The sequence below is a fragment of the Geotrypetes seraphini genome, chromosome 5 (genome assembly GCF_902459505.1).
Source record: "Geotrypetes seraphini chromosome 5, aGeoSer1.1, whole genome shotgun sequence".
In the NCBI taxonomy this organism is placed as follows: Eukaryota; Metazoa; Chordata; class Amphibia; order Gymnophiona; family Dermophiidae; genus Geotrypetes; species Geotrypetes seraphini.
The window spans coordinates 97,943,898-97,962,148 of record NC_047088.1 but is presented as its reverse complement, the minus strand read 5'-3'; the positions used below and the strand labels follow the sequence as shown (position 1 = coordinate 97,962,148).

Sequence of the window (18,251 nt, the reverse complement as noted above, 5' to 3'; positions counted from 1 at the left end):
TCTGCGGCCCTCCAAGTACCCTATTTTTTCTGCAGCCCTTACATTTAAAAGTTTAATAGCTTTCCTTTCTCAAAACTGACACATTTCAATCACTATATTGAAAATAAAATCATTTTCCCTACCTTTGTTGTCTGGTGACTTTATTTTTCTGTGCATTTAACTATGTTTCCAGGGTCTTCTTGTCCTTTGACTGGTTTTCTCTCCATCTTCACTTTCTGCCTTACATCCATCTTTGGCATTAACTGCTTTCTTTTCAAAATCTATGTTTCCATGACTTACCTTCCCTTCTGTCTCTCTTCTTCTGTCCCTATTCTCCCTGTTTATCTTCCCCAGCGCGGGGCCGACCAATACTCGCCACCCGACTTCAATTTTAACGTCGGGGAGGGACTTCCGGGCCAGCCAGGCAGCGATTGGCTGGCCCAGAACTTCCTCCCCGTTAGAACTGACGTTGAATGGCGAGAATTGGTCGGCTCCGAGCTGGGGAAGATAAACAGGGAGAGTTAAGACCTCGGCGCGGCCTGTTCCCCGATTGCGGTGGTGGAGGCCTGTTCCCCGATTGTAGTGGCTTGGGGAAGGGCAGGGAGAAGTAAGACCTCAGGCGCTGGCCTGTTCCCCGAATGCGGTGGCTTGGGGGAGGGCAGTTGGAAGGGAAGTAGATTAGAGACCCCTGCTTTAGTCGAGAATAGATTGCGGGCTGCAAAATAGTCCCTGGGGGGGGCCACATGCGGCCCGCGGGCTGCGTGTTTGAGACCGCTGGTCTAAACTAACATTGATCAATTTTAGAGTAGAAGAATATTCAAATGCAACAAAATATTGCTTAGAGTTCCAGATGGTTGATTTGTAGCAGCTTTTCACATGGCAGCTCGGTTTGCTAAGTAAGGTGGGAGTCTAATTGTGCTACCCACCCAAAGCTGGAAGCATCTTTAGGACCAAGTGGTACTCCAGTGCTGCAAATAGGACATCCACCACTGCATCACAGTTTGCAGTAGACCTAAAGGGTTAAGTGTAGAAAGACTGCTTGTGCTGGCTCTATTGGAACTTGAAACTCAAAGAGGTTTTCAAACTATAGATGGACAAATAGGACTACATATCGCTATAGCCATCTGTCCTAGCAGATGTATATATAGAGGCTTTGGCTATGACAGCCAATTTTGCAGAAATGAAGCATCAAGGATTAGAATCTGTCTGATAGCAGAAAAGCTTTCACTTGTACCATGCCTAGAATAACTTCTGCAAAAGAAATCTCAGTCATAGGGACAAGGTTGCTTTCTTGAAAATGATGATGACGCCTAGACTCTGTAGTATGCAAATTTGTTTAGACTCTGAGGGCTAAAGTTAAGCTCTCTAAGGAAGCAACCAAAAACCAGTCGCTGAGGAATGGAAACACCATGAAATCTTGCTTATGCAGATTTCAACAAACTGTCCACAATGATTTTTAAAATCTTTTTGTTAGATAATGACTCCTAATATCAAACCTACCACTGAGTACTAGTAATTGGGATTATTTTTCCCTATATTCTTGTAAACATTAAATTTCATCTGCACTCAGATGCCCTGTCTTCTAGTTTCACAAAATCCTTTTTGCAAATCCTTAAAATATATATATCTTCTTCACAAGAATTGGGAAAGCTTTGCTTTTGTGTCCATTCATCAGAACAGAGAAAAGCCCCAAACAAATCGAGGGAGTGAGACTTATTCTTTGGAAGAGTCACATAACCTCAGAACCTTATAATTCATTCCAAGCTCTGGGAGAGCTTGACTAAATCCTGCTTGTCTATTGAAAAAAAAAAGCCCTCTTTCTCCAATTCGTTTTCAATCTGCTTGTTGTTAGTTTTTATGCCTTCTTGTTTTGGTGGTTTAAAAGGTTAATCATTCCCTATTTGATTTTTCCATGCTGTTCTCAGATGTCTCTTTTCCAAACTGAAGAGTTCTGAGCTGTTTTGCTTTCTTCATAAGGGAAGTGTTCAATCACCTTTATCATTTTTGTTCTCCTTCTCTGAATCTTTTCTGGTTCTGCTATATTTTTGAGATGGGGCAATATTGAAGGTGTGGACACAGAAGGGACAGAGGCATAATGAGATTTTCTGTTCTGTGTTCCATTCCTTTTCAAATTTTCCTCATCATTCAATGAGTATATGCTTTTATGACAGCTACACAAACCAGTCTCCAAAAAGTATATGTAACTGCTATAGATGCTTAAAAAGATACAAAAAAAAAAAAGCAGTACTCGTCAATGAGTTCTTACAGGGGACTTGCCTGCATACATAAGCACTTGTAAACAAACAACTATTTAAATAATTAATTAATTTGTGAAACTATAAAGTGTGAAGGGTCAATGAAGGGAGAGAATTTCCCAGCACTTAACACAACTGGGCGCAAATTGAAAACCCACTTACCCGCACACCATCACTGGACACCTCACATGTGCTCAAAATAATTAATAAGTGTTCAAACTAAACAGTGATATTGAAAACCTATACATCACTCAAGTACAACTGTAAAGCAGGGAAGAATCAAGAATGCTGCCAAAACCGGCAGGCAGTTGGTGACACGTAGCAGGCTGAGGAGAGTATGGAGCACTACAGCACACTAGACTGAAAATTTCAACACACTATCCACAATGACTTGGGGTGGGGTGACTCCTAACATCAAACTCAGCATTGTGCACCTGTTTCTCCCTATGTATCTGTTTAAACATTAAATGTCATCTTTTTTTGGGGGGGGGGGAGGGATACCCTGTTTCCTGGTCTCATAAGCTCTTTCTCTAAATCCACACAAGTTTCTGCTGTTTTAACCGCTTTGAATGATGCCATCTGTAAAATTTGATAACCTCATTCACTGTTCCTTTCTCCAGATTGTTTATGAATATGATAAATAGTACAGGTCCCAGTGCAGACCCTTGGTCACTCTACTTTGCATCAAGTGCATACCAAATGATAGATAGCAAAGGCCAATAAAATAAAATGTTTTTGGTGCCTTGGGTTTTTGATCTGTTCTGGGGCTATTTAGGGTGCTGATTCAGAAAATTGCATTGGATAGACCACATCAGCTCTAGTTTCTTGGATATGGTTATATGATAGTAGATATGCCTTTGGGCAAAAAAAGATTGGCTTCCGAGGGAATATATGCTGGTTGGAGGACAAATGTAATCAATCAACCTTTGATAGCACGAGATATAATCATACTGCCACCACTACATATAAAGCTAGGCCTGATGAAACAATTTGTAAAGGCTCTGAATAAAGACGGTTCATGCATTGAATACATAGCACTTACCATGGAAAAAATGAAGGCAGGAATTTTCAATGGTCCACAGATTAGACAACTTATAAATGACCTACATTTCATAGCATCAATGAATGAAATCGAATCATGTGCCTGGTCCTCATTTGTTCTTGTTGTGAAAAAATTTATTGGAAACAAGAAGGCAGACAACTACACACAATTAGTAGAGGATATGTTCTTTTATTTCAACAGGCTTGGCTGTAACATGACTATTAAAGTCCATTATCTACACAGTCACTTAGATCGTTTTCCAGAGAACCTTGGTGACTTAAGCAAATAGCAAGGTGAAAGATTTCACCAAGACATAAAAACAGAGGAAGCCAGATACCAAGGAAGATGGGATGCACACATAATGGCAGACTATTGTTGGAATCCTATGCGGGTAAGGTCCTACTCTTAGAAGCCTTACAAAAAGGAATCTCTTGTGTGTCAAATGACTGGAAAATTTGTATCATAAACCTGTGTTTTTGGTATAAGATAAGTAGATTTTCATGCTGTACACTTATTTTTTAATTTCAATATGTTTCCTTCATGCTTAAAAGATATTAATTTAAACATGATATTGAAATATCCTGATTTTTTAATGGGCGAGCAGTGTGAAGAGTGGTATATGGCACATGTTCTGTATCTCAAAAACTAGAGCAGATAGGAGAAAACTGGTGCCATTTTTGGAATCAGAAGGTCAAATATACCCAGAAACAGGTCTAACATTTGAGGCACCCAATTGAGTGTTGGCTAGTGCAATCATACACTAGAGGCCCACATTTTGTTGTTAGGCTCTTGTCTGCATTTTCATACTATAAATACTGTTATTTTGGGTTGCTAATGGGATAGAGCTGTTAATCTCATATAAAATACTATAAATTTATTTAGTGCACATTATGTGAGTTCATCAATGACCTATAAAGGGCCAATAATAAAGCTATTGATAAGTGCAGAGTTAATCACCTATTTTAAAAAATCTAAATTGGCTCTTGGTATCTCAGGAAAAATGTCTCTCTTGCCCTCTTAATTGGGATAATAAACTATAAAATAATAAGTAAACACTTTTTTCTACCTTGTCTGGACATTTTGTTTTTCCATCATTTTGGCCACAATTTCTCTTTCTGCTTTTGTCTATCTTCTACTAATTCTCTTTCTAGTGTCTGCTGTTCATTTTTTTTCTCCTCTTCCCTCTTGCTCCATTCCCTCACTATGCCTGTCTCCAACATATTGATTTTGCCCTTTCAGCTTTACTCCCTTTTTTTCTTTACTGCCTCTGTCCATTCAAATCTCACCTTCTTTCATACTCTTCTTTTTAAATTTTCAGCTAGTTATCAATTTTCCACCTCCTCTCATTCTGTAGCTTTCCAATTTCCCTTCTCACTCCTTTCCCAGCTTCCTATTTCCTTACTCCCCATTACCACTGTATTCAGTGTTCTTTTTCATCTTCTACTTTTTGACCTCTTCCATGTGGCTCATCATTTCCAAGAATCGCCCTTCCTCTCTCATCAGGCTATGTCTCTCTGTCCCTTTCTCTCTTTCCTCTAGCATCTTCTTATCCCACCTCTATTCCCTCCTATGGGTTGTCCAGAAATGTTTCTATAGATTAAGAATGATTCGTTCCCTTTCTAATTTACTGGAAGCTGCCGCATTGAAAACTTTAATTCATTCATTGGTTATTTCGTGTTTAGATTACTGTAATGCCCTCTATAAGGGAATCACAAAAAAGGAGATCAGGCAATTACAGATCATTCAAAATACCGCTATTAAAATCATTAGCGGGGCAAAGAAATATGATCATGTCACCCCTCTTTTAGTCGATGCTCATTGGCTGCCAATCGAATACAGAATCAATTATAAAATTATACTTTTAACATTTACCACTAAAATGAATAACCAACCTGATTTCATTAACAGTCTTTTAATCCCGTATGTAACAACTAAATCCCTTCGTTCCACTTCTCAAAATCTTTTAGTTATACCATCATTAAAATCAATAAATACTTTACGTACCAACAACTTTGCTGTCACTGCCCCTTCACTTTGGAATCTACTGCCTATAAATCTCCGCAACGAATTAGATATAAAACAATTTAAAATAGCATTAAAAACATTTCTATTCCGAGACGCCTTTTGTTAAATTGCCACTTTTCTTTCTTTTCCTTTTTTGACAATTTTTTTACCTAACCTACTGTTTTAGCCTTTATGATTTATCTATCCTATACTTATTGTAGTTCCTCCCCATCTGCCCTATTGTTGCAGTATGTTTGAGTAAGTCGTTTGTCTTCCCTGTTTTAATATGTTTAATTTGTTTTTGTGTAATTTTATTATGTTAACCGCTTAGAAGTTGGATTAAGCGGTCAAACAAATTTTTAATAAACTTGAAACTTGAACTTGAAACTTGAACTTGATCTTTCATCCTCTCTACCCATGGTTCAACATCTCTCCCTCTCTTTTCAGTTCTTCTCTCCCTCCTTGATGCTGAACAATAGGTGGGTGGGAGAGAGGGAAAAAATATGCTGCATCTCTTTCCCTTCCACCCTCCGATCTAACATTTCTCCCTCTCCTTCCATTCCCAAGTCCAATTCTCTCCCTTTCTTTTCCCAACTGCCCTCCCATGCCATATCTCTCCTTTTCCAACTATCCTATCCTCCTATTCTATATATCTTCCTCCCTCTATACCACCCCTAGATCCACCATCTCTGCCTTTCTCTTTCCAACTGTCTTCCCTTCAAGTATCTCAGTATACAAGAATAAAGTTATTATTATTATTATTACCCCTTCACAGCACCCCACGTCCAACTACTCTCCTTTTCTCTCCCTCTGGAACATTGCCCACCATCCCTCTCTCTAGTACCCTGTCTCTGGCCCTATAAGTTCTTTCTCTTCACTCCCCACCCCCAGTCTAGCACGTCTTTGAAACCCATCTCCCATTCTACTTTTTTATAAAACCACTCCAGAGGGCTTCCTGGCCCAGCACATCCTCCCCTTCACCTCTGCTCAAATCCATTTTTGTTGCAGAGAAATGTCAGCTGCGGCAGCGACTCTGAAACGCAGCCTGTGGCCTCCCTCCGCACTTTCCTTGTGCCTCTGTGCACTTGTGCAACTTCCTTTTTCAGCTTGGGTGGACTGTGGCACAAGGAAAGCGTGGAGGGAGGCCATAGGCTGCTGCATCTGGCATTCCCCTGTGACAAAAATGGATACGAGCGAAGATGAAGGAGACATCGGACCCGCGCACTTAAAAGGGGGAGGATATGCCAGCTCCACAAGGGTCCCCCAGAACCTTGGGGCCTAGGGCAACTGCCCTGTTTGAACCCCCAAACGCCGGCCCTGGGCCAAGAGCAGCTGCTGTTTGCCCTCTAAAAATAGCCCTAAAGCACCACACCGGCAGCCCCCCTGACGTTTTCGGGCCCGAGACTCATGCCTACTGGGCCTACCCTTTAATACGGCCCTTGGCCCGCTGTGACTGTCTTTAAGATGGAGGCCCTGAAAGTGGCGTCCTTCCTGTCTGCTACGTCCACCCTATAGAACCTGGTAAAGGTATGAAGGGTAGCCCATGTAGTGACTACAAATCTACTTGGGCAAGACAGCCCTATTCTCTATCCACGAGGCAGCAACTTCTCTAGTGGAGTGTGCTTTCAATGCTATCAGTAGTTGTTTACCACAGCCCACATAAGTAGAGGAAATGGCCATTTTAATCCATCTGGACATCAAGGCTTTAGACACTGACCTCCCTTTCTTGGCATAACTGGTGAGAACAAAAGGTGATCTGAAAGGTGAAACTTGTTGGTAACTTCGCGTATTGAAGAAGCACTCGCTTGACATCCAGCAAACGCAACACTTTATCCCTTTTTCTAAGACCCCGTAGAGTAAAAAGTGAGCAAGCAGACTTCTTGATTGACGTGGAAGGCCAAGACTACCTTTGGTAAGAAAGACAAAACCGTGTGTAAGGACAGCCCTGTTTCCCTGAAGCTAAGGAATGGCTCCCTGTAGGAAAGAGCTTGTAACTCGGAAATCTGTCTCACTGGCTGCCACCAGGAACACTGTCTTGGCTAAGATCCAAGAGGGAAACCTCCTTTAAGAGCTCATATGGAGAAGTACTAAGACCTTGCAACACGATGTTAAGATTCCAGGAAGGGAAGGGGGAACGCACCAGATAGCACAACTGCAAAGCCCCTTTAATGAGTTGGGCGACATCTGGATGAGAGGCCAAGGAGCCTTGTTTCCCCTGAGATAAGAAACAGGAAAGCCCTGCTACTTGCACTTTGAGAGAACCTATTGAAAGCCCTTTCTGAAGTCCCTCCTGCAAAAAATCTAGAACAACCAAAATTGGAGCTTGCCAAAGCTCTACATCCTTCACCGCACACCAGCGCTGAAAGGACTTCCAGGCCTTAGCACAGGCTGCCACCATGAATGGCTTTCTTTGCTCAACAATGTGGTAACAACCACATCTGAATAACACTTGTGTGTCAGGGCCGCTTGCTCAAGAGCAAAGCTTTAAGCATAAAGTGTTCTGAATTCTTGATAGGAACTGGTCCCTGAGTGAGAAGATCCACTTGGACCAGAAGTCTGAGGCTTTCATCTCTCTGGAGATGAGCTAGGTCTGCATACTATGGTCTATGATGCAAATCGAATGCACCTAGGTCTACAATGTCAGGATGTGTCGCAATCCTACAAATGACTCAAGTGAGCATGGGTTATGGGAAAACACATACAAGAGCTCTTTCCTCCAGCCACGGTTGGACGCTTCCAATCTTTCACTTCCAAGCTTGGCTCTTCAGCTGTAAAAACAATCACAAGTACCTCTTCTGGGCAGAGAAAATGGGAATGTGAAGAAGTTAGGGCTTTGTCAGACTGAGGGAGGCGAGAAATTCCCCTGGCGCCACTGCTGCTATGACTGACCAAATGGTCTCCATGCAGAAGTGCAGTATCTTCAGAGCCACATTAACTGATTTCATACTGGGATAAAAGTGGAATGAAATCGGTTCTGCTATCTTCCCAGTCCATGACAGACTGACCCTCTTGGGCCAAGTCTGAGTCCTCGTCTGGTCAGAGCATCTGTCAAGAGGATAACCCTCGCGCTGTCGCCTCTGGTGCACTACTAAAAGCCACCGAGGACCTTCGGCAGTTCAAATAAGCATTCTACATAAGGATCACAAAATCTGTACTGGCAGTCCTCCTGAGCTCTGTGACCCTCACAAGTCTGTACTTGGCCAATACAGATTCAGAGAGTCCTGGAAGATGTCTCTTCCCTTGGAATGTGCCTCCTGTGGATCCCCAGCCCTGAGGAGGCTAAGCCTGAGGCTTCCACCCCTCCCCCATGTGCTCTGTTGCAAATGGGATATGGATACTCCTCGGTATGCCATCCAGCACAAACTTGGCATGATATAGGAGTACAAAGACCTGAGAAGTCCATCCAAGTTGATTTTGAGCAAAAAAATCGAGGGGTTTTGAGGCAGATGGAGGCAAAAGAAAATGAGATTGTTTAAAATACAAGATGGCCGCCATCAGACAGATCATGCAAAAAATGGCCCATGCGACCTCCCTGAAGGAAACAAAATCACAGGTTTTGGAGAAAGGGGATATGGGCTTTGGGGTCAGAAATCCTCAAAATTAACTTTTAGAGACAAGACCCTAACATTCAGGACCACTAGACACATTGCACTAGAAATATGTTTTACTGCGTAATCTGCATTTTCTCTTATCTACACTAGTTTTGTGTGGTAGTACAGTCTTTAGTGCTTTCTATGTTACTTTGCTGTAATGCATTATATACTGGTGCCACTCTGCTTGTCTCATAGAAACATAGAAAATGACGGCAGAAAAGGGCCACGGTCCATCAAGTCTGCCCACTCTAATGACCCACCCCCCTAATTTCTTCCATGAAGAGATACCACATGCTTATCCCATTTTTTCTTAAAATCTGGCACGCTGCTGGCCTTGATTACCTGCAGTGGAAGATCAGTCCAATGATCAACCACCCTTTCGGTGAAAAAATACTTCCTGGTATCGCCATGAAGTTTCCCACCCCTGATTTTCAACGGATACTCTTTTGTTACCGTGGGTCCTGTAAGAAAAAAGATATCTTCTTCCACCTCGATACGGCCCGTGACATATTTGAATGTCTCAATCATGTCTCCCCTCTCTCTGCGCTCCTCGAGTGAGTATAGCTGCAACTTACCCAGCCGTTACTCATACGGGAGATCCTTGAGTCCCGAGACCATCCTGCAGGCCATTCGCTGAACCAACTCAACTCTCAGCACATCTTTTTGGTAATGTGGCCTCCAGTATTGTACACAATATTCCAGATGAGGTCTCACCATGGATCTGTACAACGGCATTATGACTTCGGGCTTTCGGCTGACGAAACTTCTACGGATACAACCCATCATTTGTCTAGCCTTTGATGAAGATTTCTCCACTTGATTGGCAGTCTTCATGTCATCACTAATGATTACCCCCAAGTCTCATTCTGCTGTAGTTCTTGCTAAGGTCTCACCATTTAGGGTGAAAGATCTGCATGGATTTCTGCTGCCAAGGTGCATGACCTTACACTTTTTGGCATTGAAACTTAGTTGCCAAGTCGTGGACCAATGTTCCAGTAAGAGTAGGTCCTCCAGTCATTCCTAGCTATCTGCTCAAAGACAAGCACATTGTCCATTTCTTATATATTTTTTCTGTGTATTTTACATTAACTGGACCCCTGAGGAAGGTGTGTTCGCTGAAACACGGACCGTGTGGAGTCCGGTTGGACTATTACAGTTGAATTTTTATGGTTTTATTATGAAAAGTGTTTAATAAATCATTTTCAGAACATCTATATCCACAGTCTTTTTTTTTTTTTCATTGGATTCACTTTACTGTGGATTATTGGGTCTTCTTTTTTCTTTTTGTTGTGTTACCCAAAGTATGCTGCCATTCAGTAAGTGACTAGTTGCTTATCTAGATCATGTTACACTGTTTTCAAAGGATTGCACTAGCTCCCAGTAAAGCAGCACATTTGATTTTAAATATTAATTTATCTTGCCATTTATGCAAGATTCCTGTACATTTAGTTGACATTTTTCATAACATTCTGGGACTAAGAAATTAGATGTGCCGTCTATTCCTTTTTCTGTTAGATTATGATTTCAATCATTGAGTTGAGGATATACAAACTGTTGCTGACTGTAATCCACTTTCAGGCAAATGATCTAGTTTTCTCCCTTCCTTTGTTTTATGTTGCTTGTCCAGACTCTTGTTCTTTTCCATTCAGATTGTAGTTCTCCATTTTTGGGGTTTTGAGTTGTAAATCACCATGGCTATTAAACAAACAAACAAACATTTTCAGGAAGCAGGATAAGTCCTCTTTATCTGGTTGAAGATTTGGTGGCTAGGATTGGGGAAGAGGGAGACAACGGCAATGTACAGTTACATAGCATTTGGGAGGTAGATATCAGGAATACTGACTTTATTTCAGTATTGCTGTTTTATGGTTTTGTTTTTTAATTTCTCTGTTTATTCATTTGAAAATAATATCAAGCATTACACTTGTTAAGGAAATACGAAGAAAAGATTTTTTTTAACAAAGAGAAATAATAACAAGTAACAATACAACTTCTTCTTAGACCCCAAATAAAACCATGGGGGGAACGTCCTCCTAAAGGGACTTTAAATTTAAAGAACAAGAAACAATAACAAAAAAAAAAGGCTTTAATGGATATATTCCTCTCATTTTATAACACCCATTAGTCCCTGATGATCTTTTTCATGTCTAGAAAGCTCCTAAGATGTTCTGGAACAAAAAAAGTACATTTCATCCCCAAGTATTTAATGAGGCATTTACAAGGGTAAACCAATTGGAAAGTGGCTCCAAGATCTTTCACTTCTTGCCTCATTACTAAAAACAATTTTCTCCTTTCTTGTTGTCTCTTTATTAATATCAGGATAAATCCAAATACGCTATCCCATAAAAGGAGCTTGAGCTTTACGAAAATAAAGCTTCAATACAGCATTAAGATCTTGCTGAAACACAAATGAAATGAGCAAGGTAGTTCTTTCCTCAATTTTTGTAGTAGATGTTTCCAGGATTTCTGAGATATTTCCCAATTCAAGTGGTTGAGGTATAGGTCCTTGATTTACTGCTGGTGTTTCGCTCCCTAATTTCTTTATAGGACAAGGTAAATAATAAATCTTATTCAAGGGAGGAATAAGTTCAGGAGCAAAACTCAGAATTTGAACCAAATAGTTCTTGAATAATTCAATAGAAGAAATTTCTACCATCCTTGGGAAATTTAATAGTCTCAAGTTCAATCGTTTATTATAGTTCTCTGGTTGTTCTATTTTCTTATGTACTAAAAGTTTGTCCTTAATCAATTGAGCATTAACTTCTTTAAGAGCATTTATTTCTTCATTAGCAGCTTGAAACTTAAATTCATTTTCATTTTTTATTTCCTCAATTGTTTTTGCAAAAGAATCTACCTTTTTCACTAAGGAAGATGTTTCCTTCACTGTTTTTTGTAGCGTTCCGTCCATCCTCTGGATCGCTTTCCAAACATCTAGCAGGGTCACCTCCGAGGGGGTCGAGAGAGTCAAATGACTGTCTTCCACCAAAGGTTGCATTTTATTCACTGAGACTCCTTCCTCCGTCTTGCTTCCCTCACTGGAAATAACTCCCGCAGCCACTTTGGCATCGGGACTTCTCTCCTGCACAGACGGGTCGGTTGCGGGACACGGAGGTACTATCGGGTCAGGAGGCGAGAGAGAGACTTCCAGCTCTGGAGAGGCGCCCAAGTCCCGGGACGCCAACTCAAGCTAGCCTCGCGATCTACTCTGGAGAGGAGTTCTAGCGGTAAAATCCAGCAGAGTCTGTCGCAGGGGCATAGAAGTTCCAGCCGGTGAGGGAACAGACATAACTAAGCCCTTCCTTTTGGTATGTGGCATTTCGTTGAGGAAAAAAGGTCAGAGACTCGCCAGCAACACACTAGTCATGCCACCATCTTGAACCGCCCTCCCCCCCCCCTGTTTTATGTTTTTACTGTAATTTATCTAGGACAGCAATGAATAGTATGGCATATAAATTATAATAAATGAAACGATGCAGACTGATGCATCAGTCACGATTCTTGGCTAGCAGATCAGCTTCTATGATGGTTTTTCCTTTGCCTGTTGGGGCATACTCTGATTCAGACAGTGCCTCAGTGAATGCACTCTGAATAGATATTGGAGCATCTGGTACTGATGCCCTTATTCTACTTTAATACATGCTTCTGTGATCAACTGAATCTCCTTCAGCTTCAATGTCAATCCAGCTGATACAGATTCATTTCTAGGTGGCAATTCAGCAGCTGAACCTTCCTGTCTAGTTCTTCATTGAAGACTTCAGATGCTAATGATGCTTAGGATTCAGGAAGCAAGATGATATTTTCCTAAACATTTGAGGTGCATTGTTGGCTGGACCCCTGGCCAGAGCACTGTATGCTCCAGATGTTTATTTGCATTTAATATACTACCCTTCATTTTACGTAACAAGGCAGTATACAATCAAAAGTAGAAAAGCTGAAAAATCATATTTACAGTTGAAAGCAGAAATTAAGGAGTGAAAAAGATAGTAGAGAGGTGCCATCTATGACAGTCCTATCTTAAATGGAAACTCCATATGTTTTATTAAATGAATGAGTCTTGAGAGCAGCTTTAAATTTAGTATACAATGGTTCTCTACCTGTAATGGGTCAGGCAAATACATTCCATAATACTGGTCCATGAAAAAAAAATGCACCACCTCATGCTGATTCAAGCCATGTTGAACTGGGAGGAATAGAGGAAATGGAAGCCATAAAAAGAATACAGAAAATGTTAGGAGGTAAGATGAGGCTAAATATGAAGAAAGACTAGTATATAGTGACATATGAATCAGAGTGAGCAGTTTAAACTGTACACAGTATGTGACAGTAAGCCAGTAGGTGTTGAATGGACAGTGGGAAACAATATCAGATGTAGATGATAATGAATGGTTCTCTGTTTTGATCTTGTTCCTGGTGTTACGCATCAATACAGATACTTCCTGACATTGGTTCCCTCAATGCCAATGTAATCATTCATCACATAAATTGGTGAAGCTTTGACAACAGTCTATCTCGATGGCCTTTACTGATGCTCAGCATCGAGGAGGGTAATGTCAATAATCCACAGCACCCAGTACACCTCTACAGATCTTGGGAGTTGTTGTCTTCAATGCACAAGCCATAAATAGATTAACCAAAGTAGAGAATGACACGGGGAAAAAATCTGTCCCCATCACTTCCCCGTCCCCGTCCCACCATCCCCTTCACCACCCTGTCACCATCCCCACAGCATCCATACAAGCAGAAGGAAAGTGTGGGGACGTGGCCCACCTTACCGGTTTCCAGGGAGCAGGGAAGGAGAGGAAGAAGAAAAAAAAAAACACCACGCGATCAAGAAGGGGAGTTGGAGTTGAGGGGGTGTTCTTTCTTTGCTCCTGAATCTGGTTGAGCTGATCGCAATGGAATCCAAGATTAGCTGATCTTGGATTCCCTCACGATCAGCTCAACCAGACTCCGGAGCAAAGAAAGAAACCCCCCCCCCCCGGGAACCCTGGGCAGGCAAGCAGAAGGAAAGTGTGGGGACATGGCCCACCTTACCTCTTAGAACTTTCGTCCAAGTTCTAGCTCCGAAGTTTCCAGCTCCAAGTCCGCAGTTTTTGTGTCGATGACTCCAGTCCAGTGACCTGTCCTGTTCACAGCTCCAAAATCCTTCCCAATCGCTACTGCTGTACTACTACAATCCATTAAATGGGGTTTTCAAAATCATGTGTGGCAGTAGATTTGGTCCCCTCACTGCATGAGCAGGAAGAAGTGACCCAATCAAGAGCCAGTGCAATAAAGGAGGCGGAGTCAATGTGGCAACGGCACAAGTTGGCAATGAGGACAGCATGGCCGCCGGAGGAACTTGAAGACCAGTCACCAGGCACGGTAAATTACGGTCACGAAGAAGGGGGTGTGTTTATCTGCGGGGACAAATCTTTTTACCGTTCTTGCGGGCGGTGAAGTTTTGTTCCCGTGTCTGCTGCGATTTGGCCTATAGCGTTTCCGTGGCCTGCGTGCAAACCATGACTTCCCACGGGGTTCGCTCACCGTGTCCTTCTCTAAACCAAAGTGCTTTCCTTCTGCTCTCCACAACCACAAGACCCAAAAGCATCAGCTTTTAAAAAGTGGAACATTGAGGGATACTGTATTCAAATCCTAAGCATGACAGGCAATTTGTGGATGTCTGTGGCATTGCCGTGTCATATTACCTGCACTTTTTGAAGCTGTTGGAAGCCTGTTTCTGAGACATCAGTAAAAAAAACAAACAAACAAAAAAGGCAAAATGAAACAGCTCCATGCTTTGACCAATGCAGACTGTTGCAACCAAAAATAAGCAAACTGTAAAAGAAAAAAGGAGAAAAATCTAGGGAGGACAAGTGTGAAACAAAGGTGGCTGTAACATGAAAAGGCATCTTTTAGGCTAAAAAGTTACACGTGAAATCTGTGGGGGAATATGCCCACTGTTGGGCCTCAAGGAGACCCCAGGTAACACTTTGTGACAACACTAGCACAGAAGTCCTACACATGCACTATTTTAGGAAGCTCAGTTTACTTTTCTCCAGTATAGGCTGACATATAACATGACCCATGTATGACGACTGCATATCCTGCCTATCATTAAAACACAAAAGATACATAGACACAGAGAGGGATCAAAAGACTGAAATAAATAGTAAGAAAGTAACACAGCAAAATGGAAAGGGTACAAAAAGGCATAGAAAAGAGGATCTGAAAGTCAAAAGAGACATACACACAGAAATACAGAAAGGGGACTTACCACTTGTGTGCACGGTTTCTTGTTGATGCTGTTGCCCTACTGCTCGGCCAGAATGGACAGACATACACAGAGGCACACAGATAGACACAAACAGAATCGCGCGCACAGAGCTAGGCAGGAGAGGGGGATGTACCGCCTGCGTGGAGAGCATCTCATTGATGCTGTGGTCATACTGCTCAGCTAGAATGGCCAGCTTCCTTGTCTGCTCGTCCTTGAGTCGCTTCAGGATAGCCTTGTGCTCACTCTTGGGCGTGGTCTCCAACAGGTGATTCCTCAGTGCTTTGTACTGCCGTGTCTGTATCTTGCATGTGTCCTGGAACTGCTTCTTGATTTGGAGCTCCTTGGACTGTGTGAGGGGGATGGTAGGCAGGAGCAGAGATCCATAAGTGAAAGGACAAAAGGGTGGAGGGCAGAAAATTAGGGAGTAAGAAAACAGAAAAACAAACAGATTGTGAGGATGTAAGGAAGGACATGGCAAAAACGTAAGGACAGAAGAAAGAGAGCAAAAAAGTTAAGGTGGAGCAGGATGAGAGGGTTAATGATAAGATGGGGAAGCAAAAAAATGGAAAGCATGTAGGAAAGAAATGAAATGAATGCAGAGATATAGAAAGTTAAAAAAAAAAATTATGAAGGAAAGAGAGAATGAGAAATTGAGAGGAAGATGAACATCATAGAATCAGATAAGAGAAATACATTTTAAAGATATGGGATGGAAGAGGACAGGCATAAGAAAATCAAGCCAAGGGAAAGCATAGAGGCAAAAGACATTGAGGAACATATGAAATCAAATATCAAACAGAAAGCAGGATTGTGGTACACAAAATGAAACAGATGAGAAAGTGTGAAATTTAAAAATAAAAAATCAAATATGAAATAGAAAGAAGCAGATTGCAAGTAAACAGGGGGAAAGATTGGAAAAACACAAGAGAAAAAAAACAGGAATGTGAGCAAGGAGATTCCCAAAACAAATAATAAAATCCTTTAGATCATTTAAATAACTTCAAAAGTTCAACTACTGTGTGTCCCATTCTCCCTACCTACTGAGATGCAGCAGACATTGCTCAGTCTTTTGGCTTTACCGCATTGCATTCCCATCTCTGAAGATCGTCAGTCAGTACCTATTGCATACCTTTCTCCATCTCTGTTTTATTGCTCTGTATACTTTCACCTCCACTCAGTGAAGCTGTTCCATGTACCCATCAACTACACTTTCTGTGAAACTATTTCCAGCTACATATTACAGCACAAAAACTCAAACAGTAATGCACAGGAAGAAATGAAACACCATTTTGTTTTTCAAGAGAGTGATAGTTAGGAAATGCAACTATTAATATATTTAAGGTGGATGAGCTGTTCTCCAATTTCTTTCTCAATTAAAGAAATAAATAAAAGTGAAAAGGATTAGATGCTCTCCAGTTTTAGTGGAGGATGGGAGCCCTATGAATGCTGTTCACTGGACAAAGGACAAGTTCCCAATATTTATACTAGCTTGTAGAAATGCAGAGGTAATCAAAAATCAGCACCAAACTGTAATCTTCATATTTGCTGTCAGTGAAAGTTTTCAAGACAGTTGGGTATCTCATTAAGGTTGCTAAGAAAAAGCCTGAAAGTGCAGACTAGGCCCACACCCTCTCCCTTACTCATGCTATCCAGAGGAATTATTTTAGATCAGTGTTCTTCAACTGAGTTGCCCCTGGAGAACTCAGAGCTGTTTTGTTTTCCTGCTGCTATTCTGCTTCTCTACACAGGCTCAGGTCAGAAAGGAGAAAGTGGATGAAGAGTGATATGCTTGAAGGAAAAGGCATTTCTCTGTAAACAAAAGAGAATGTATTTGGGTATGCTTACAACCTTGAGGATACCCTCTCTTTCTTTGAAAATGGGCTGGTTGGGATGGATAGCCTTGACACACACTGGTCAAGTGTCATAGCCATGCATGGAAAGATATTTGGCAACTCTCCTTCAGCTCATTAGAATCCAAAGTGGCCCCAGCTTAAAAATTAATGAAGACCACTGTTCTAGATGATCTCCATTAGGGCTGCCCCTTTGGTAGATGATATTTCCAGAGAAACAGAGTTTTGTGGCTTGAATAGCTATTTGGGAAATAGAGTGGATTTAGCTTGAGAAAGATTGTTAAGCATGATTTAATCTATTTCTTCCTAGTGAAGGTGGGAATTTTTTGAATTTAGGGAATGTATTCATTTTTACTGTTCCATTATTATGCATTTTACCAGCATGCTATTTTAAGATATACCTTGATTACTGCATTTATTACCTGATATAAGCCACTTTGAATCAAACTTGTTTCCATTAAGAATATAACAATGTTGTTTCCACCCGCCAGGAAATTAGCCCTGGTGTATAAATGATCCTACTTCAGGTGTTGTCTCTGCTGGAAGATGTTCTAACACTCCCAGCTTATATATCTTCATATAGTATGTATTCTATGTGCATATCAACGAATACAGAGCTCAGTATGTGTTTTTCATCTTCAGTTGATCTGTCCAAGCTAAGTAATATTCAAATACCACTGGGCAAAAAGCTGGTTCACTACTGTCTTCATCAGAAATGATTTATCCATACTATTTTAATAATCCACATATGATTGGGAAAGTTTCTGTTACATTGTCTGGAAGAACCAAAGGCCCCCCACAAAAACTCAGACAAGGCATATTAATGCCCTCTCTGCAGATCTGTTACTAATTGGAATACGGGAAATAACTACCAATAAGAATTATGTGCAAAGGAAAGTAAAGCTATTATAACAAAGTATTATGACCTTTTTCATCAACATATTTCAATACAAACAGAAATATGGAAAATTTAAAGCAGGTCAGCTTGTGAAAAAGGATACTTAAGAAAAGAGCAGAATTGGGAGAAAATTGATAACTACGTATTATACCAGTATTCTAACCACTGCCAGAACTGGTGCTCTGTAAATTTTATTTGTTTTCCCTAGTGTGTTCACCAGACCAATCCATAACTTATGAATTATGCCTGTCAACAAGTAGATGGAGACAGAGAACAAAGTCCTGCAAGTCCTGGCCTATAAGGAAACCTTGCAGGCTTAGATATTTAGTATTTCTCTGTCTCCAACAGAGATAGGCAAACTGTACAGTTTCAAG

The 18,251-nt window shown here is 41.2% G+C and overlaps 1 protein-coding gene across 1 annotated transcript in view; it reads right to left on the bottom strand.

The window, feature by feature from the left end:
- The window catches only part of TAOK2 (TAO kinase 2), a 275,812-nt gene that overhangs the window by 38,175 nt on the left and 219,386 nt on the right, over positions 1-18,251 (bottom strand). The window contains exon 18 of the mRNA XM_033944805.1: positions 15,263-15,475. Within this exon, the coding sequence (XP_033800696.1) occupies positions 15,263-15,475 (213 nt within the window). The remainder of the gene's footprint in view (positions 1-15,262; positions 15,476-18,251) is intronic.